Consider the following 22,479-nt stretch of genomic DNA (forward strand, 5'->3'; position numbering starts at 1 on the left):
ATTTCTGGAGTCATTTTAAACCACACGTGACAACATCATGGAGAGTGCTCTATTTGAACATCAAATAAATCTGAGTATTATGCAGTCAATCCCTGAACATCATCTGTTGTAAAGTATGATCAGCACACAAGTAATTCTAGTTCCAAACGATTAGCACTACAGCATTGCTTTAATTTATACTGAGCATACAAAACAGAAAGTCTTCAGGAATTACATGTATTAAAATAGGTTTGTATTTCTATATCATCAGTATTTCTTTTTTTTTTTTACAGTGTCACCCTTTGAGGACAGGTATTAAAAGAGATCAGTTGTCAGTATATACAGTATACAATGAACTGATACCTACAGCATTACCTTATTAACACGAACACCAAGAAACAACGATTTAAGAGCCAACCACTTCTGCTTTTTTTTGATCAACGTGCAGCATAAGAACATTCATGTTGCATGAAATCTGTCATACAAATCACTTGGTATGGTTTTAAGCCGATTTCAGTGTCATTTACTTGAAGCTACTTTTCAATCGGCCGTGCAACAGATGGAAAGGAAACTGCAGCATCACGTCTTGTCTTTAAAAGCACCGGTTGGGGGGGAGGAAATCTCTCCAGTCGGACTTCTGTAAGTACAAGCATTTGTAATAATTTAGCCTTCCCATAGTATTTTGTAGTACCTGCCAGTGATCACCAATCTGGCTAGATCAAAGATGACAAAACCATGTATATAATGGTCTGCTTATCAACTGGCCATTATTTCACTATATCAATGGAAACATGTAAAAAATAACCTCTATCAGATTTATGTTAGTAATGTTTCCTTCCTGACACAGGCGTATGAATCAAGACTACATTTTGCAACTCTTACACACTGCAAGGAAAAATGCATGAGAATGGTAGAATTAATATCAACGTTTAGATCTGTTACATTCATTGTTAACATTAATTTAAATTGTTGTTTTACTCTGCTCTGTAATGAAGATTTTAAGTTTGATTTTAGCATTCCAACATCCGAACTATTCAAGCATATTGTGCAGAGCACACAGAAGGTAATCAGACAATAGTATTTACCGACATTCTCTATATCCTATAGGAACCGTCTCTTGCACATTTTTCCACACCTTGTGATCAACTTCAAACTACTGTACCGTCATGAAATGAAGAAAATCGCATCTCACTGGTTCGATTCATGAAGAACTTTTGTGAGTATGGGTTTTTATTTATCAGGAAAACGAGGGCTCACAGAGATGGTTTGACTGACTTTGCCTTTTATAAACAGCAGTTCATCTTTACAGAAAAATTTGAAGACACTTGGGACCGACTATTTCTTTCAAGGTACCAGTGTTCTGTGTGTTAAAAATGTTTTTGTTACATCAACATTTCTCGTAAATGAGGGCACACTCTGCCGGTCACCTGCAATTTTACGTTCTCTTGTGCGTTAGTATGTGATTGTACAATCCTATGGATACATCCCATGTGTGCAATCTACTAATTTTTTCTTGTGAAAATAAATATACAATTTTACATGAAAGTTAATGGACATCTATAAATGACCAAAAGGGTCCCTTATGCATGTGGAAGAAAACTTAAGTTGTCTTAATTAATAATAAAAAAAAACCTTATTCACAGAGGTCTACTTCACATTACTTTTCCTGAGCAACTGCACAAACGGTTTGATTTCTTAAAAAATAGCTATTTGTTGCCGTATCACAAAGCACAATAAAATCCGGGTGACCTACTATTTCACTCAAACATTAATAAAGTGACTAGCAGATATGACTCTACTCATGCCCAACTCTGGTTTCATTTCCACCTATTGCACCGCTGCAAATCCCCCATTTTAACCGAATGTACAGCTGTGACGCAGCCAGAGCCGACAACGTCTTCTCAACGTTCTCGTAAATTTTTTATAGGACAAGTACAGAACCGCACTAACAGATTGACATTACTTTCAACAAATATTAAAATCAGAGATAAACAACAACTTCAAGAGCCGGATGCTGGTATTTAATATTGCCACAATCATATCAGCATCTACATAAAAGGAAGAATAACCAAAATCCCTTCTCAGTGTCCACGTTTTTTTTTTCCTGATGAACTCTTAAGTTAGCGGTCTGTCTGAGAGCAAAGGGCAATGATGCTTTCCTCTCACAAGAAAATAGAATCTCAAGGTTTAAACCAGTCTCTGTGTGATACCTTGTCTGTGTCAGATTTATAAAAAAAAAGGAAAGAAGAAGAAATGGAGGGGGGGACAACAAGGAGTGCAGCATCAGGTTTGCAGTCACTCATTGACGTCCCAGATTTCAGAGAGCAGCGGGGGAAGCTTCTTGTCCTGAAGGCGAAGGGCAAAAACCTGCTCCGAGTGGACGCTACTTAGTGTACGGAGACTCACTAGTTTCATCAGCATACGCGGGAACATCAAATGATCCTGTGGAAATCATCGCAAAAAAAAGAGTAAGTAGGTAAAAATGTAAAAAGACATTTTTCTTATGCCTACATCTGACTTAGGCCCCGCCCCAATGCTAACAATAACCCTAAATTTTTGCCCTAACGCTAAATTTTGCGCGTTCACATGTAGGGGGGAGCAAGGGGGAGTGCAATTTTGCCATTATAATCAACCCTCAAAATGTAGTGCGCTCTGATACAGGCTTAAAACGAAGTGGAAGATGAAATTACCCATGATGCTTTGCGAATAGACATGTGACGTAGGTTAGCACGTTCTTTACGTTCGCTACGCTAATTTGCATAAAGTGGTGTCCTAATTCCATAGGGAAGCCACTTCCCTCGACGAGGGTTGCGGTTGAGGGCACTCCAAACCGAGTGGAAATTGTAAGGGTAAGAAATAGGACGGGGCCTTCATCTGTTAGTTAAGACATGTAAAAATTGCAGCAACAAATTATTTAGATGGCTGCTCTGCAGGTACAAAGCTCTCTTTATGTCCTTTCTCATTTAACACATGGCTGCTCTTGTGACATCTGAACAAAGAACACTTCTAACCTCAGGCCTGACCCAATGTGCTTGTCCTTATGACAGTTACCGGGTTATGCTGACACACTGCTGGTCACAAGACAGCAGGTTAGGGAAACCACTCTGCACTTACATGCGGTCTCTTTATCATGATGTAAGAGCGCAGCGCGTCCACATATGGTTGCTGCAGCCTCTCCACCAGATCGTGATCCTGCACATTTGGCCGATCTGAACACATTCCACAGAACAAAAGAAAGAGATGCTTGTTATTATGGTTTCTCAAACGTTTTCTGCAAGTATAAAAAGTCTGTTTGTCTTACAGCATGAGCATAGGACCCAGTAATAATTAAATCACGGCTGCTGCAATGAATCTATTAGTTGATGATTAAGTTAATCTCTATTCTCCAACAAATCTGATAATCATATTCAATAAAGTGTTTTCGACAATTATTTTTCAACTTTTTCAACATTTTAGGGACCAAAAATCTAATTGATTAATTGAAAAAATAATTGACGGATTAAATGGTTCTAAAAATAATTCCATATTCCTAAATTCAGTAACTATATAACAATACAAAAGGCTTAAAGTGTACAGATATTGACATAAAGACACATTTACATGTAATATGACTGTATATACTCTATGTAGTAGTTATATATTATATATAACATAATATGTGATATTAAATGCAACTGTGAAACACTTCGACACAAACATGAAAAAATGTTCAATATATAAAAAAAGCTGCTGAAATTGCATAGCACTCTTGGTCATATTGTTCAGCCCTAGTGTAGGATTTATTAGCTTTACATAAATGTTTCTATTTGAGCCACAACACTGTGGATTCTCTGCAGAGTAGAATGAATGAATGAATGAATGAATGAATGAATGAATGAATCCTGACCTGCAGAGAAGATGTTGATAGCAATGAGCAGAGCATATTCGGCCTCGTCCAACTGTAGGTCATTCATTCCTTTCGAAAACTCAAAGATGGGGTTAATGAACTCAAACTGAAGCCCTGAGAGAGAAAGAGAGTAAAAAAAAAAAGTTTAACAGAAGGAAATGTGGGGCAGCTGTAGCATTAATATACCTATTATATACCTGTTTTAGTTCACTCATCAATTACATCAAATCAAATCAAATGTTCCTTTTTTATGACATCAAGATACAGCAGTCTAATTTAAACAGGTTGTATTTGAAATTCGATTTGACATATTTTTAACAGTAATTGTGTTGTCATGGGCGATCAAATATAATTATCTGTGTTATGTATGAATTGCTGTATTATGGAATTCTATTGTTTGTCCATTAATCCGCTCTGTCCCTTTTCAATAAACATTAAAAATAAACTCAATCAAAACAATTAAATGAGCACATGCACCTGCTTTGGCAAAATCCTCCTTATTGTAGCTGAAATCCTTCAGGAATGTAATGCTATCAATCGTAGGGTTGTACCGCCGAGATGTCTCAAGCAGCATGATCTGACAGAGACACGCATAGATGAATGGATTATAAATACATGCGTACAGAATAACGAAGACATTGCATAGGTATTGTATATGCAAAGATGTCAAAAAAAAATTTGACAGCAATGCTGAGGAGTAAAAATGTCAACAACAAAATCACAAAGAATCAACACGCATTAAATATGTATTCTTCCAATATCATGAAAGGAGCTAAAAACAAAAGATATGTTTATTCTACTCTTACTGGAATATAAATAATTCAGCAACTCCATGATTTTTTAATACATTTCATACATTTTTCTGTTACATGTTTCACGAAGCAAAGATAACAATGCTAAGGCCGTGTTAAGGTTGTTGTGTGCAAAGTCACTCTAAGCAATACAACGTGACTTATCTGGGGCCAACAGGCCTAGAGTCTGTTTCTGAGATGAAAAAGTTGTTTTTTGAGCGTCTCCATAAATCACAACAAACCTCAATCGTCGACGTCTTGAGCAGAGCGATCTGATCCTCCCTCGTGAGCTCCAGGAAACCGGGAAGCTGCTTAGCAAAATCCACAATCTCCTGGACTGACATGATCGCTAACTCCGTGAAGTGAGCGAACCGCTGCTGACGCACTTCTCGGTTCTGCAGGTCCTGACTTTGTGGCCAAGGCTGTAAGATGCATACACAAAACAGCATGAATACGTGTAGTAAACAAGTCATACCAGGGAAAGTATGACTTTCAAAGCTGCAGAGGCAGACACCACTACATATTTTAGATTAAATCCAAATTCTATTCTAAAGGGATTTCAGCAAAACAGATGTATGCGACTGTGTGTGCCCGCCCACATCAGCAGTCACACAGAAACTAAACTATTCTATAGCAGCTTATATATAGCTTTTTTTATAGCAGTAAAACTACCATAACATTATGTATTCCTTAAGTAAAGCTAATGTTCAGTAACATAACAAAAAATCATTCCCACTACAAACTGAACATCATTTTGAAGTTATTCTTTAATATGTTCAGGTGTAGAATCAGAATTAGAAGACTATAAATTATTGTTTTTGTTCCAGATTCTCCATGCAAAGTAGGATAGAATACAGCAAGAGTGAAAACAAGAGCTATACAGATATAAATAAAACGGTAAAATCGGCAATAAAATGAAAAGAAATACCATGTACAATAAAATACAACAATAATATAGCAGACAATCTGGAAATACATACAATGCAATAGTTAGCCTGTAGCCTGCTGAATTAAGTGATACACGTGCAGAAGCTGCAATACAATGGTTGTTTGAGTAAACAAACACATTGGTCAATATTTGGTTAATATTACAGGACAGTTTGAACAACCAATCTAACAAATCTGTTCTGTGAGACGTTCACTTACAGTCACTTTTGGTCGGTCAAGGAAAGACCTCTTGTTGCATTGCTTCTGCATGGACACCAGCTTCTCGATCATCTCTTGTTGCTGAGGCTCGAGCGAGGCCATTTCCAGTGGAGGTGTGGGGGTGACGACTGTGGACGTGCGGGCCGTCTCCTCCTCATGCTGCTTCTTCATCTTCTTTAGTCTGATTTGTTCCTCAGAGAGGACACCTGCAGGTCAAAGAGGACGCACATCTCGATTGAAGCTCCATTCTCGTGATCTCAAATCTGAATATTCTGCATTGCACCAAGTAACTCACACTGCTCCAACATGCCCGCCTCGCGACACTTGCGCAGGCGGCACTGCTGGCACTTGCGACGCATATACATGTCCATTTCGCAGCGCCCATTGTTCTTGCAGGAGTACTGAGCACTTTTGATGACGCTGCGTCGGAAGAAGCCCTTGCAGCCTTCACAGCTCAAAACGTTGTAATGAAAACCAGAGGCCTTGTCACCGCATACACTGCACACCTCATTGCCCAGCATCTTGGGAGCAGGACCCTTCTTTCTCTTTACTGGCTGACCACCTATACAGACAGAAAATTAGGTCATAAACCAAGGCAGCATCATTATCCAGCCTGCACTTATAGTATATTGCAATCCAACAATTCAGAAATCTAGAAATGAATCCGGTATACTGATTCTTCTCTACACAAAATGTATGATGGTATTAGCACATAGGCCAACAGGTAGCGCTGCATTTGGTTGTAGGTATAAATGTTACTGTAAAAGAATATCTGATAGCACCATTCTGCAGTCTGGGACAGTGTCATCGTAGTGCAATCACCATTTCACCGAATCCTGATCAAAGCTACACTCTTAGAAATAAAACTTCGTAGAACCATAAGGTTCTTCAGCTTGTCCTCATAGGAGAACCCTTTTTTGGCTCCAGCGTTAGGGTTAGGGTGGTTAGGGTAGTTAGTTAGAGTAAACCCTTTTGGAGGGTTCCACCAAGAACCCTTTTAAAACCCTTTATTCAGGACAGGGTCTTTAAAAGGATTCTCTGGATCAAAATGGTTCTTACTGGAACCATTAGTGTTACCAAGAACCCTTGAAAAACCCTTTCTTTGGGGTAAGGATTTTTTTTTTAGAAGCAAATGGTTCCAGGTAGAACCTCAGCCCTTGTAAAAGGACCCTTTTGGAACCCTTATTTCTAAGAGTGTAGACTGAGTAATTTTCAGAAGAGCTGTTTTCAATGATGGTTAATGGCAGCATCTTAATATTAACAGAGGACTAGTTTTTCAGATTCATAATGAGACACTCCTAAAAATGTGTGCCATTTAAGTAATAAAATATGAAACTGAATTAAATTCAGTTTCATAAGAAGAAAACTACTCTATTAAAAGTCATATAAAATAAGGATAGGATGGAAGTACTTGACTCTCACCTATGCTGGCGGATGTGTCATTTGCAGCCGGATCGAGCTTGATGTCACCCGGCTCTACCGGCAGAGGGCTGCTCATTTCCGTCAGTGAAGGCCCGTTGTGAGGAGGAACGTGGAAGTCATTGCGGTGGGGGAGGTCAGCCAGCGACAGCAGACCATCAGGCTTTACTGTGGAGCTCCCACTGCTCTCCTCAACCATGCAGTCCAGCTGCAGCTCAGCGGTCCCTTCAAGCTTACTCTCATCTGATGGATGAGATGAGAAACAAACGTCACGCTACAAGTGGGTATCAGTTTTGGCCATTGTCCAAAACCCACTCCTGACAAATGCTAGTCAAAAGATTGCACACAACAGAAATATGCATACAAAGCACAAGTTATGGAATAAATACGATTTAGTGTTTCTCCTACACTTGCCACTGCTGCTGGATTACAAGCATCATGCTAAGATTTCACACAATCATTAATCACAATGGTGTCACTGTTTCTGTGTTTTGGGGTGGAGTGGAACTTTTTTTCAGTTTGGTGTGTGTGTGTAGCTGTCCTCTATCTCCTCCTGCTGGCTCAGATTTGACTTAAAGTACAGTTCTATACATTCTGTAGCACTGCACTTATAACACAGTTACACTTAAAACAAAGCTTCACTATGTGACCATAATGGTGAAATTATATTTCACCATTAGCCAGTTGGCACAAACAGAGAATGCCATTTCAAAATAAGAATACATATTTTTATTCATTACTATTCATAATATCAACCATTAAATTACATAACCATGATATACAATATTTTCTAATGTTGAGGTTTTAATTACAATTGTCCACACATCATGTACTTTAAGTTTCAATTTAGTGCATTTTTTTCTGCCTGTGATTTTAGAATAATTTCATTTGATCTCAGAACTTAATGTCTATTTATTAGAAGAGTGAGGAAATGAAAACAGCCATGTGCCACAAAAAATACTTTATAGACGACTCCATCTATGACCTAGATTTTTTTTGTACAATATAAAGACAAAATAACAGGTAAAACAATGCAAAGAACAGAATCTACCCACTCCTAAAATATACAGTAAAGATAAACAAGGTTGAGACTGAGTCACAGTTAGAGAATTAGCCTTGAGACTAAAATATAAAAGAGGCTCTTCTTACCATGACCAACATCTGGGATATCAGTCACAGACAGCTTGGACATCTTCTGCACAGCAGCTTGTCATTACGAAATCAACCTGTACCTGTGAAAAACAATATAAAAAAAATCATATTTGATTACGGTGCCAAATCTCCTGAAGTAAAATTAAGCGTACCACACTTTCTCAATTAACAGTAAAGACATTGCAACCAGTGATTCAAATGTGAGTGTAGGTAAATAACAGCAAATGCATACTGTTTTCTTACATGGCAGATTGCTGTTATTAGGTGGATTTTTAATTTAAAGTCGAGGAATCGCCACAGAACCCTAACCCTGCTTTCTGTGGGAGCAGAAAAGCCAACAGACCATAAAAGCAGAACTGAAAGATTGTCATGTGCATTTCAGGGAACTGATTCAGCAGACTCCCAATACACGAATATTGGCCATTCTTAGCATTCCTAAAAGACACAGAATCTGGTTATGTATGTAGTGTAAAAATGTGTGTAATGCCTTGAGCAAATTAGCCTCTATTGTTTTAAACTAACTGTACTTGTTTATTCTTTTACTAAATGTAAAGTCTGTATTGTGGGTTCATTTCTCTATATTTAATATGTAGTATTGTGGGACCGATACACAATTAGACTGTCAAGTGTGCATCTTCTTAAAAATCAGTTCAATACCATTTGCCTGAATGCCTTTCTCACTGAATTTACAAGAATCAACTACTTGATATTTAATTTACACAGTAAAGTCGAGGCTTTAAAATACTACAGAGACTGTAACCACAATGAGCAAGTACTTATCAAGAGTGGCGAAAAGAAAGTGAATAAATCTGTTTCAGAAATAGGGTCGTATGGTAAAGAATAACAAACCCTTCCCTCATCTCATATCACAATGTCCAAAATAATTTTGTCCTCACAGAACCCAGAGAAAGGTTTTATTTGTTGTTCTACTTTATTTGCACTAACACTATACTGTGATTTTACTTATTTGTTGTTTATAAGCAACAAATACTCAACATAATCCCTGTTTGAAATGACATACATAGATTACTCTAATCAGTGTTAAAAATAAATCAACGGACAAGACAAAGACTATTGAGATGGATCTAATAATTATTGTTATACGTGTCCTATATACAGTATAACTAAAGAAAATAAAGGCACAATAAAATACTTTGGTAATATCTTACAAGTTCTACAAATGCATACAATTCAATGCCATGAATATATGAATACGCTGCGTTCTCCAGGTAGATTTATTTGCATATTATTTCCTGAATAATTCATTGAATTGCATAACAGACAAACAGACACAACACCAGTGAAAAGGAGATAGCGAGGGGATCATTGTAGTCTAAGATAAAAGCTTTCACAATAGAAGTTGTAATGACAACACTAGTTGGTTTTAAGTTGCACCGACAGCTTCTGGATTTTTTTTTTATAATAATAGTTGACTATGTTCACTTGAATGGCAATGTGCTGTTTTTAGCTGCATAGAAAAGCATGTCTATGACATATATGTCTTTAAAATATCAGCATTAAACAGTAAAAGCAGTGTTCTTGCTAAATAACACCAGTGAATCCTTAAATAAAAGTACAAGGATCACCTTGTGATTAAAATCTCTCTTTAGCTGAAATGAATCTGCCTCAGTGACTTTGACAAGCACAGTGTTGGACTGACCTTACCTCTGAAGTGGATGTCTTTATTTATCGCCCATCCATCTTGACATGTGAATCCACAACCTCTGTCGATGTACCCGCGCTGACAGATCACTTGATTGCCTGTAGAGCCTTGGTGCCAAAACCACTGTGACTGACTAGGTGGACGTTTAATGACTTGATATCATGAAGAGAGCGAGACAAGTTGATTTCCACAATGCCCTATGGGAGACCGGAGGAAAAAAAACACGAGGGGGTGGAGGGAGGAAAGAGGAAACACAAAAGGTTACTATTGGTCATTTGCCTAGCTTCTTACTCCCCACAGGGCTGCGGCGCTCCAACCTTTCACTGTGAGAATTAAAGCAACCGATCTTACTAAAAACAGCCGCAAACCAGACAAACCCACATGGACAACACCTTCTTTTCTCATTCAACTAAAAAAGGCAGACTTTAACCTTACATCCACATTATGAGGAACTACAAAACAACAATGAAAGTCATGTCAGAATTGAAGAACATAATGTGTAGTCTACATTTGGATCTGAAGCAATACTACTGTCTGTTTTATAGACTATTTGTATCTACTAACCACTTTGTAAAGTGAATACACATTCTTTGGTTATTTAACATTTCTACTCTTCCTATGACATTATGTCATCCCTACCATGAACTCTCTACTCAAGTCCAATGTCCCTTACGTCTTATCAGTCAGTCACCTTTGTCCATGTGCATGTTGTCTCACAGGACTGGAAATGAAGCACCAATAAAAATAATTAAACACAGAATAAAACCAACGATTTTGAAACTTGTTGGTGGTATAACTAACTACAGAAAACAGTTAGATAATTGACTTGCTCAATCCATTAACATAGATCTAAACCATTTAAAACAGACCTATAGCTTCTAATTACTCACAAGTCAATGTAAACTTTATCACAAAGCCTAAAAGACATGGTTCGTATCAAACACGTCATCGACTCAAACAATCTGTTTGGATTATTTAAAAGGACATGAAATGGAAAGAAAGAAAGAATGTGACGGGCTGGTAGAGCACTCCAGATGATAACGCAACATCATCGATGCAAGGATTTGGTTTCCGATTTAATGAGAAAAATATATTCTGGGGACAATAAAAATAAACCTGAAAAAGCCTGAAAGGAAATGCAGCAATGACTAGCAGACTATCAGTCTGAGACCATGGGTTGTGGGGATTTCATAACGGTTATGAATAATTTGTGATTCTTGTCAGCATTACTGTTAGTGGGAAATTTCATTTTCTCAGACTCTCAAGGTAAGGATGGATGAAACACCCCATGCTGAAGAAAATGGGGACAAACCCACTCAGCAACAAGTTGGTGTGAAAGCAAAGAGTCAGTGCTTTCTGGCTTTAAAATCACGACACTGCTGGAAGAAGAAGGAGAAGTACATGGAGTACTTTAAGGCTCTGCAGACCCACCCAGTGTTTTCACTTCTCCTGCCTGGGGACCTCTGCTCAGGGGGGTGCAGTCATGCAAGGTTAATACAATATGATAGGGATAAAGGTTATCTAACAACTGAAAACAGTCTGTGCACATCAACATAGAGGACTAATCGGGCACAAATACAAGAAACCCCCCTGGGGTTGGACCTGATGATTAATGAAAAAAAGGCAATGACACTCTATTATACTTGTGAGTTGACTAGCTAGTTAGTTGTCAGCTAATAAACAATGCAATTACGCAACTGTGGTAGCTTTGTTGCCACTCAAGAAGAGCAAATGGTGACTTTAAACTCCTGTGACAACTTAAGATAGTGACAGCGTTGAAGCTGTCACTATCGTACGATGGCTAAATATCGTGGTTTTACTGGCTACAGACTCCTTACTAACATTAGCCAAGTTAGTTTGTTAACAAGTGTTGCAAGTTAGCAGATGTAATAACACGCAGTTAGCAATACCTTCGTCGACCCATTCCGATATTGTCTGTCCCGCGTTAACAATATTTGATTGTGTCAGTCACTGCTGGTGGGGATCATTAGAACAATGTGTCTGAGGGAGGTCAGGTTAGATTAGCTTCATGACAGACCAGAAACAAGGCCGGAATTGTTAACGTTAGCGTAACGCAGCCGCACTCGAAAGGAACTCCCTTTTTATCAAGTTCGGCTTCGCTAGTTTAGCTAACATACTACACGTATTAATGAAGCAGGTAAAATTGTTGACTTGCCGGTGACTTCAAGAGTTTCAAAGTTGTTCTTAGCGGGACCAAGGTACTCCGTCCGGTCTTGGTACGTTGTTGACAGCGGCTTTGACAACCGAGGCTAGCGTTAGCTCGCTAAGCTAGCCAGCTTACTCCAGTGTCATGTGATCCAGCGGCTCAGGCTGCGACAGCAGCAGGAAGCGGGTGTGTGGGTGATGGTGGTATTCATGGTGAGGGGTGGACGTTTCACTTCTTCTTTTGTTAAGTTTATCAGCGCTGGACAACAATCTTTAAATGTGCATTGCCGCCATCTACTGGAAATACTTAAGATAATAATGATTAAAAAAAAAACAAAAAAAAAACAATACGCTCACAATAAGTCAATTAAGATATTTATTATTGGAGCCTATTCTGGGGCTGGGTAGTAAAATATATTTTTAAAAGAGTATGTAACGAGAAACAAACAGGGAACATCGACAAACAGAGGTTATGTGCATTCAAAACTAGTTAAAAAAAAAAAAAAATTCAAGGCTTTTGGATTTGTCAGTTCTTTGTTTCAAAAATAAACGTTCATTTAATTTTAAAATTTAGTGACATTTAATAGTTCATGTAAAATAAGAACACTGCATTGTCCAGATGTAATATCTAATCTACACAATCATTACACTTGTACAGTGTGACAATCTGCGCTGCCGCCAGAGGGCAGTTGGGTCTAAAGTGGAAGTAAATGCACACTCACTTATTTCAAACGAAGAAGAAAAAGCAAAAGAAAAACAGTCTTGAGACGACACGTTTCCTCCCTTTCCTTCGCGTTTACAGCGTTTTTCTGGATTATTGCACACATATAAGTAGGATAAAATGCCGGTGATTTGTGCGGCAGCCGGGTGTAACAACAAGTTTGTCAAAGGGTCGGAAATAAGATTTTACAGGTAAGTGTTTACCGGTGGAGCAGAGGCACCGAATCTTAACTGTAATCTTTGTATGATAAAACACACCGGATAGAAATGGATACGAACAAATGTTAAAGCAGTGTCAGTAGTAACATTTGTAATTTTAACATTAATTCAAAGTTTGTTTTTTGGACTTCAGTTATCACGTCCTGGCTACTAATTCACGGCTAACGTTAGCTTGAAGTCTCGTAGCTACTACAGTCGTAGACTATACAGACTCTCAGTTTAACATCTTTAAATAATTTCGTGTGGCATCTTTACTGGGATTGTAATATGTTTTTGCGAATCGCGTTGTTGACTTTGAAAATCGCCATGCTACTGTGCAAACTGTCCTGCCAAAGTTGGGTGAAAATAAGTTAATGATTGTACAACCCTGTGCAATATTCTTTTTTCATGCACTGTATAACTGTGGAGTTTGTTTTAATAAGTATTAAAGTTGGCTTGAAATAATAAAATCTCCGCCATTTATAAAGCACTTAAATAAAGACAGTAATTAAAAAACTTAAATTAAAAGACAAACGCCACGCAATTCCCATTCTGTTTTAAAAACCAAGAAATAGAAATAGATATTTGAAAAAGAAAAAAAATTTTTTGGTGTAGAGGTTGGGTGGGTAGCTCGTTCCATCATCTAGTTGCTGCTACTGTAAAGGTTGAGTCACCCCTTTGCCTTGTTTTTGGGACGATAAGACAGCTGATCGGTGGTACTCAATGATTTTTATGGTCTATAACATGTGAGGCCAACCCATTTAATGGTTTAAAAACAAAAAAGGCCACAGGCCCCCACTAAGTCCAGTAATGGAAGTATAAATGGAAATTGTCTGAATAATCACATAATATTAAAATTATGCATGCTGTTGGCAGCCTGGATGAAATCTGTCTCCCCTTTCTCCTGTGTGCCAGGTTTCCACTCAGCAAGCCTCAACTTGCAAGCAAATGGGTGCACAGCCTGGGGATGAAAAACTTCATCCCAACATCCAACACCTGCCTGTGTTCAGAGCATTTCAGGACTGACTGCTTCAGAGACTACAATGGTAAACAGTTTCTGAGGGAGGATGCTGTGCCAACCCAATTTGCCCAAGGACAGGATTCATCAAAGGTGTGGGCAACAACATTATTTAGACATTTCCTCTACAGACTTGTATTCCCATCTTATTTCATCAGGATGGTCGATTTCATCTACTCTTGTTCAAAACGCTCTCAAAATGAATTGCACACTCTTGACTAATGATGGAAGGAAACACAGTATTCCTCTCTTGACAGCAGTTTGTTTTCAAAACAAGTTGGTCGGTGATAATAGATTATGACTGTGATTATTCTGCAGATTGAACTTCGTAAAAGAGTGGTGGTACCAAAGGAGACAAACCCCGTAAATCAAGTGGGATCACAAGCGGACAAAGACAGAGCGAGAGAAGCTGCCAATATACGCAGGGAGAAAAGAGGAGGAATGAGGGTGAGTTTTCTGAAACTATTTGCCTCGACTGTGGGTAAAAAAAACTATGTCACCACTCCATCCTTATGAAGCTGACCACAATCCACTGTGGGGATAATTTTACTTCAGTTTAAAAAAACACATTTATTTTTGCTTCAGGGTGGACGAGGTGGCCGTGGAGGAAAACAGCTGTCTGACAGGTGAGACAATTTGAGGGTCTTTTTTACTAATTTTTATGTTTTATCATTTATATTGGCACATGTCTGATATTATTACTGTATATATTCATTTGTGTTTTTGTAGGACAACAAGCCTTAACCCTTCACTGAGTGATTCTTAATTGTGATTGTATTAGATGCCAGATGTAGATTTACATTTTGATTGTGTTGTAATGAGTAGGTAAGTAAACAGACAGAACATACCACACATTAAGATCATTAACATAAACTTTTCTTTTTTTGTCTCGATCCTACAGACTGAGCAATGCGGCCAAAAGCAGAGTGTACGACAACAAGGGTCGACTGCTCTCTAACAACGCTGACATGTGTGACTGTCTGGACGTAGACTGTATGGGCTGCTTTTATCCCTGTCCCGAATGCGGCTCACGCAAGTGTGGGGTAGAGTGCCGCTGTGACCGGAAGTGGCTTTACGAGCAGGTGGAGGTTGAAGGTGGAGAGATCATTCGGAACAAGTATGCAGTTTAGTTTCCAGGTACTTAAATGCTTGAAGATAATGGAACCAGGGGGGTTCTGGGAAGTTTCTGAGTGGTTTAAACTTTCAAGACTGTGATGCAGTTTAAAGCAGGAGCATTTTGATAATAAGGAGCAGACAGCGGCTTATGGAATGTCACAACAGTCCGCTTCATTTTTCACCAAGATCTTGTATTAATGGTGGGAGACACGTACCACCGTGTAAAGATCTCTAGAGCATATTCCATAAGTTTCAGATGTTGCTTCTGTGGTGGTCAATCAATGTGTGAAAAAGATGACTCATGTTTCCTGATAGTCTGATAAATCCTGGCATTTTCATCTTGGAATATGCTTTAAAACCTGGTCATTCAGTAGATTTAGGTTGTCAGTTGAACTCAATTTTCAACATGCATAATGTTGCTGAACCTATGCATGACCGACTGAAGCAACCCCAGATCATAACACTGCCTGTAGAGGCTAGAGCGGTGGGCAATAAACAAAATATTAGACTTTTTTAATAAACCACAATTCAACTTTATCCACTATACAAAACACACAACACTCTGTGCTTAACTATCAGCGAAATATACATTTGTATAGAATGTTTGACATTTCCAGGAAAATGTAAATTGAAATAAACACAATGCAGTAGGTTTGCTTTCTATGGGTTTTTGCAGCTCTGTTTCTCCCAGTCCAAGGCCCAGTATTGGTCCACAGGTGGGGGATTGAGAACCCCTTGTCTCGTTTTGAGTTTGCATTATCTTATTCCGATTTTCTCTGTTTTGTTGTAAATGTGTTAATAAACTTTTTATACAGACTGTACTGTTGAATTGCTTTAACATCTGCAGAGGAGGGAATAATCAACGTTTTCATGACCACCTGTCTGCACTGAAATCCCAATTTCCCAAATTTGGAGTCAATTGAAATGTGTAGTAAGTAAAAAAGATGTGAGAGAGGACAGGTCCAATTAATCGTTACAGTTTTTGAATAATTTGTAGGGCCAAATTTGGATTGGACCAAAGTGCCAAGTTTGGTTTATTTTCTTGCATGGGGAGTTGGATTTCCACAGAATTACGTCTGGCAAAACAAGAAGGCCTTGATTCCACTAAGAGCTCTTGCCTTAATTATGTATTATGTTGTGTGTATTTTAAACAATAGCTCAAATTGAAAGCTATGTATAAATTAAGCATTTTAATACTAATGAAAGTCATTTATCACCGCAGCTGAAATGTACCTCCAAACTCAAATTGTTGTTCTTATTGCAGAGATTCATGTTGTGCCACATATATACTAAAGAAACATCCATCGCTTGATACAAAGCCATCCACTATGTGACTGCTTTCATTTTCTCCCTCCAGCAGAGGAGGGAGAGACACAGACTCGTCTGTAAACTTGATAAAATGTCCATCTCTATATTGGCAGCCATTAGAGAGGAGAGAAAACATACTGTACCTCCAGGGAGCTGCTGGATAAAAACAAGCAGCTCTTAAAGAACAGTAGTTAATGTGTCAGCAGACACTGAGCTGGCAAGAGTTCCCACTGAACTGGAGATGTGACTGAGGAGTCAACATGTATGTTTACAGGTCACATAGAGTGGTCCTGTTGCACATATGTTAGTTATGGAGGTCTACTTACATATATTAACTTGTTTTTATGGTCAAAAACCTCCTAGTTGCTGTAAACGAGCCGATTGAAATCCTCTTTTCTAACGCTGTTCGTCAGCCGCGATGTTTCAGAGCGAACTTTCACCCCCAGAAGACAGAGGCTTGTGATTGGCCAGTAATATTCAGCACACCAGCTCTCAGAAGCGCAGCTCCCCCCTCTGGAACAATGGATGCACTGCTACTCATTATCAAAACATTGTTTTAACAATGTTTAAAAATAGCTTCGTCACGACTCCTCACTGCAGTCCCTTTTATGACTTTGACCCGGAGTCAGACCCAGAGTCAGAAGACACTGTCGCTCGTAAAACACCTCCACAACGGACGTTATTCCTCTTCTGCGGTTCAATGTACGCAACCGGATGTGCCCGGACTAGTGCCCGGAGCAGGACAATCGGCTGTTCTGAAGAACCGCTGTTTACATAACTATTACGGGATTTTCAGAGATCTCGCTGAGCCCCGAGATTGCAATAAACACAGCGTTCTCAGCAGTGGCTGAACTGTTTGTTTCGAAACCTCAGGGCTTCTTAAACAAGGTAATGACGCCACAGTAGCCTCTGTGGCTGATGTCATTTACTGTCCCTTCAGTTTTGTTTTACTTTATTTATTTATTTTTAAAAAGAGATACTACTAAACAGAGCGTTCTGAACAGGGCTGTTTTGACAGGGTGATTGAACTGCTGTGGTGCTTCATCCAGCATGTCACAGACATTTTCATTAGGACACCAGGGAACTAGTTTAACATGGAGAAATAGGGTATAATATGGGACCTTTAAGTAAAATGAATCCGAAGTGGGTCCCACGGTTGGTGTAGTGTTTAGTGCTCTTGCCTTTGCAGCAAGAAGACCTGGGTTCCCAGGTTTGTGCCCCGGTTGGAACAACTTTGAGCCCTGGTTAGAACAAGGGCCTTTCTGCAAGAAGTTTGCATGTTCTCCCCGTGGGTTCTCCGGCTTCTTCCCAAACCATTACGTTTTCTTTGCATGCTGTTGGCCAATGAATATTTTCACTTTAGCAGAGATTAATATCCGACAACCTTTGCTTTAGGGTTTGGGACTGATACATTCAATTTTGACTTAAGAGTAGAAATTATGTCTTTGGGATATTCATTTAGCACCATGGTTTGGTTTGGGCCTGTTATCTGCCAATACAGCTGCTTTATTTCTATCCTTCTCAGCCTCTGTATGTCACATCCATCCTCTGCTGGTTACACACCTCTGGCTTCTTCGAGACTAAAAACTGATGATACTGTGATCTAGTAAAGAAAAGAACAACCACACACAGCATCCTTAGGGCCAAGTCCATCTTCACATGCCAGCCTTAACAAATCTTAACTTTTTCTTTCAGCCTGTTAACAAACCTAAAACTTGTCTGTCCAAAAACGACTTCAGCTCATCTTCTTCTTCTCATTGTTGTCCCCTGAAGTATCTAAACGTGACTGCAATTTGATTTCATTGTATTTTAAGTCAAGCTTCAAAATAGTAATGACTATACTTTAACACAAGGGTAGGAAATTAAAGATATGAATGATTTCCAATATTCTTCTAAGATGTTGATCCATAAATGTGAGAATATCACAATCTCTGCATCATCTCTGTTCAATCTGTCTCTTATGAGTCAGTGGAATTCCTGACCCATTAATGGGAAATTCAAATTTGGTTTCACAGCGGTACAACAATTATATTATTTTTCATCCCAATTGATGGTCATTGAAAGCATATATCTAATGTTTTAGAGCTGGCAATTTTTTTCTTTTTAAATGTGGGGAAAAAATCCTCCATATGGGTCCTATAGTTAAAACACAAAATAAATCATTACACTATTGTGTCCACCGCATCTATCTTTCATTCCCTTGGTCTCTGTGTATGGATTGGAATTATGATTAAAAAAGAAAAATAGCTCTGAACCCTTTAATTCAGCTCACATTTATATTGTTAATAAATGATAAACACTGCCCACAGCAAAGGAGACTGTGTTAGGTTAAAGCCGGTGAGTTGTTCAGTCACACTTCAAGAGCAGTAATTAACAGTTCATCACGTTAATGGGTTAGTGTTGTGTCATGAGCAGAGGGGCCTTGGGTTTTTCCATGGTAATAAAGAATAACAATGTGCAGAGTCAGGAATCTGCACCTTCTTTTGAATTTAGTATCAACTACGTCACTCAATAGTCGCAGCTTTGTTGTCATTAGTTCTGTCCTGGTGCAACTTCGGGTCCTAGTTTCTTAAATAATAAGATGTTTATCTGTTTTACATTTTTTAAAAATCATGCAGATTACTGGTCCATAAGGGTGAGAGAATATACCATGTACTTGCTTAATCCAAACATTTCTACTCTTCCTGGCAGCTTGAGGCAGATTTTGTTATTACATGGTGAATACACTGAACATAACGATAAAATACAACATTGGCTGGTAATACTGTATGAGCTAACAAGTGTTTAATTTGCTAATTTTGTCTAAAAATGGTTCTGACATTTTGTTGAATTATGCTTATTCAAGTAGACAAGAAATGCCATACTGATTAAGCAAAAACAAAGTGGTGAATAAGCATGTTGCACTGGTCACACATCATTATCTGCATCATTTAGACCAGCGGTGTCAAACACATTTACACTGAGGGCTGCATCAGCATAATGGTTACCCTCAAAGGGCCAGATGTAACTGTCATGCAAAATAAATGTAACTAAATGTAACCAAATATAATGTAAAATAAAGGTAACTACTCTGTAACATATTGCTAAATAACTTTCTGTACTTAATTACTTATTCAATTTCACTCATCGCATGATGCATATACAATGATACACTGCGATCTAGTGGCAGGATGCGTCACTTTGCGGGTAACTCAATCGCCATGCATTGTGGGAAATGTAGTTTATGGTCAACGCATAGCTTAAACCAGCATAGACCTATTTTAACACAGATTTTTAAGACCAATTAATCACTCGCGGGCCACATAAACTGACGTGGCGGACCACATCTGGCCCCCAGACCTTGAGTTTGAGTTTAGACATTGATTTTCCAGTCACATGAAGTTCGGTGTGAGACAATGTTCACTTGCATGGATATATAGTGGATGAGGTGGAACTACACCAGCAGATTTCCACATTTATGAAAATGTGTGCGAGGCTATATTATAGAAATGTAGTGTGCCATTCATCAATGTTATATTCAGTGGAGGTTTTACGGCAAACTGCATTTTCCTTTTCATATGTCAAAAAAGCAGCAACCTGCACTCCTGCATGAAAACTCACATCTCACGTTTATTGTATTTTTGAGGGCCGTAATCTTAGTCGGGAGCAAAAATTGACTTGTAATCTCTGTGAATACACTCCGTCACTCTGTTGTCTCACTGTCAGCCTACGTCTAGACATGTTTGTCTGCACAAACTTATCAGATTTGCGCCGTGTTGACAATTTGCTGGAGGTGTCACTTGCAGAACAGAGTGAGAGTGCTAATCCTTCTAAATGACTGATGGTTTGGATTAAACTCAGCTGTGTTGTTGTTGTTGTTGTTGTTGCCGTCCCCAAATTTAAAGATAATAAAACTTATGAAAAAAGCACAATATCTAAAAACTTTAGCAGCAAAGCTTGTTTATTTCAGTCCCATGTCAAGAGAAACAGGGACATATAAGAACGTACACTGTGTTTTTTACAAGGACAGACAGCTGGCCATGTCTCCATGAAAGCCACTACAGTGAGTGTTGTCTGGGTTACATGAAGTGCAGTGGCAGTTTCTGGCCACAGGGTAGGTCACTGCCTGTGGACATCCATTAATGTGTTTCACTTCATAGTACCAGTCCCCGTTACAGATCATCTGTGTGTCCATGTCATGTTCACGGAGGTAGTTTGGCTCCTGTTACTCACACAAACACACACAGTACAACACAATAAATGTAGATAACGTACATGTAAGGTAATGCAATACAATGCCATTATAAAACATAGAGACTCAGCAGTTCCTTTTAATACATTAACTATAAATATAATAGTTATAATGTGTGATTAGGATTTTTTTTTTTTTTTTTTCAAAAAGCACATTTTGCAGGGTTCGTGCTGCATGCAGCAAGGGCACTCTGCAGTCTGAGTTAATGAAGTGGGTATTGCCCAAAGTCTTTTTTTGTGCAGGTCTCCCCTCTTCTTTGTGTTTCCAAGGTCAGTGTTTCTCTGCTGTGCTGCAGTGGACATGTGGAGGTGCAAACAGAGGGGAAAATCTGTCTATCTATACCTCAGACTGCATAAGCTTCTTATTAACATCACATAAACACAAGTGTTAGTTTGCCACATCACTCACAGGAAGCTTTTTTGGGGGGAAAAAACAACACTTATGTAGTGACAGTTTATAGTGAGCAGAATCACTTTCACCTTAAGCCCTCCTTAACAATTATAGCACCAGTTTGAAGTCCCAAAGGCTCAGTGTGCAACATTTAGGAGTTTATTAAAAGAAATTGAATATACTACCGTCAGTGGGTTAGTACTCATAGATAAATGTTATGTCTTTCCTGCTTTTTCCCCCATTGATTTACTGATTAGTATCATTAAATGTGGACTTTGAAAACACAGAGCTGGAACCAGAGGGGGTTATAAGGGGGCTAGTTTGCCCCTCATTTGGCTTCCTCTCTTTTAGCTTTATACATCTATGTGATGTTCTACTGAAGTACAGCAAAGGGAATCTGGCAAGACAGAGGGAAAAGGACGATGGAAAATAATTTCTTTGGAAGTTTTTGTTTTTTTGATCTCATCTGGCCCTCGACTTGGACACCGTTTTTGATTTCGGCCCCATCTGTTATTGAGTTTCAGAGCCCTGATTTAGAGTGTCCCATTTGCCTAATCCCCAAATCTGCATGTTTTTGGACTGTGGGAGGAAACTGGAGAACCCGGAGGAAACCCACACACAGGGAGAACAACTCCATGCAGAAAGGCCCTTGTCCTGACTGGGTTAGTGTATAATTGTTTTTATATGGTGTTTGCCTCAGAATAAGTCTTTTATATGTACTTAAGAGTCCAGAATAAACTACCCAGAGTGTACATGTTGTGTTTTGAAGCAAAAGTTTACATCATGCAAACAAAGCATAACCTTATCCTTTCTAGTATATGAAGATGGTAAATGAAGTGAAGAAGAGAAGTGGAATGGAGACGTTCTACTGCTCATAACCTGCCGTCTCACCTTGTTTGTAGTGTGCAACTTAAATTAAACTTGATTATAACGTAATCAATAGCAGTTCTCAATTCAGATGCAGTGACATGCATGCATACACATTTAAAATGCACAGACTTGACATTATGAACGAGCTCTGGAGCAGAACCATCGGTTACCTCATGGTAGCACTGTCCTGCACACATCGTGGTGTTGACATACTCGGTGGTGCCACAGCTATGCACGGGGATGCTGACTTTGGTTAGACGACAATTGGAGCTGCAGCCCTGCCCCGCCCCCGCCATTGCCAGCATTGCTGCCATGACAACCAGCTGCATCCTCTGCTGGTTGCAGTACAGGCGCCTGTCACAAGAGGGAATCAGGCTTCACATTAGATGCACTGTTGCTTTGAGTAAGGCCACAGTGGTTAGAGAT

General features: G+C 38.9%; 3 protein-coding genes across 3 annotated transcripts; 1 reads left to right on the forward strand and 2 right to left on the reverse strand.

Moving 5' to 3' along the window:
• Positions 1-281: 281 nt before the first annotated feature.
• nr1h3 (nuclear receptor subfamily 1, group H, member 3) lies at positions 282-12,366 on the reverse strand. The gene is made up of 11 exons (XM_083900384.1): positions 12,213-12,366; positions 10,039-10,233; positions 8,371-8,453; positions 7,225-7,464; positions 6,098-6,364; positions 5,803-6,008; positions 4,899-5,078; positions 4,343-4,442; positions 3,866-3,979; positions 3,094-3,188; positions 282-2,421 (listed from the first exon to the last, which is right to left on the reverse strand). The coding sequence occupies exons 3-11, from the start codon at positions 8,411-8,413 to the stop codon at positions 2,275-2,277; spliced, it is 1,392 nt and encodes a 463-aa protein (XP_083756510.1). The 5' UTR covers positions 8,414-8,453; positions 10,039-10,233; positions 12,213-12,366; the 3' UTR covers positions 282-2,274.
• Positions 12,367-12,954: 588 nt separating this feature from the next.
• arl14ep (ADP-ribosylation factor-like 14 effector protein) lies at positions 12,955-15,896 on the forward strand. The gene is made up of 5 exons (XM_083901079.1): positions 12,955-13,114; positions 14,036-14,231; positions 14,457-14,585; positions 14,724-14,764; positions 15,040-15,896. Exons 1-5 carry the CDS (start codon positions 13,044-13,046, stop codon positions 15,266-15,268), a joined length of 666 nt encoding a protein of 221 aa, XP_083757205.1. The 5' UTR covers positions 12,955-13,043; the 3' UTR covers positions 15,269-15,896.
• A 4,663-nt stretch (positions 15,897-20,559) lies between these two features.
• On the reverse strand, positions 20,560-22,382 carry LOC310936885 (gonadotropin subunit beta-1-like; the record flags this gene model as incomplete). The annotated part of the gene is made up of 2 exons (XM_083901043.1): positions 20,560-20,763; positions 22,224-22,382. The coding sequence occupies 2 exons, from the start codon at positions 22,380-22,382 to the stop codon at positions 20,560-20,562; spliced, it is 363 nt and encodes a 120-aa protein (XP_083757169.1).
• Positions 22,383-22,479: the final 97 nt, after the last annotated feature.

This window comes from Microchirus variegatus, assembly GCF_963457635.1.
Source record: "Microchirus variegatus genome assembly, chromosome: 14".
Taxonomy (NCBI): domain Eukaryota; kingdom Metazoa; phylum Chordata; class Actinopteri; order Pleuronectiformes; family Soleidae; genus Microchirus; species Microchirus variegatus.

What these genes read in the sequence shown, in the direction of transcription:
- arl14ep (XM_083901079.1), top strand. Translation starts at nt 13,044, where the DNA reads ATGCCGGTGATTTGTGCGGCAGCCGGGTGTAACAACAAGTTTGTCAAA. An exon ending in TCGGAAATAAGATTTTACAG is followed by an intron (nt 13,115 to 14,035) that starts GTAAGTGTTTAC and finishes CCTGTGTGCCAG; the next exon opens with GTTTCCACTCAGCAAGCCTC. An exon ending in AGAAAAGAGGAGGAATGAGG is followed by an intron (nt 14,586 to 14,723) that starts GTGAGTTTTCTG and finishes TTTTTGCTTCAG; the next exon opens with GGTGGACGAGGTGGCCGTGG.
- nr1h3 (XM_083900384.1), bottom strand. Translation starts at nt 8,413, where the DNA reads ATGTCCAAGCTGTCTGTGACTGATATCCCAGATGTTGGTCATG. An exon ending in TATCCCAGATGTTGGTCATG is followed by an intron (nt 7,465 to 8,370) that starts GTAAGAAGAGCC and finishes CTCATCCATCAG; the next exon opens with ATGAGAGTAAGCTTGAAGGG. An exon ending in TTGACCGACCAAAAGTGACT is followed by an intron (nt 5,079 to 5,802) that starts GTAAGTGAACGT and finishes TGCATCTTACAG; the next exon opens with CCTTGGCCACAAAGTCAGGA.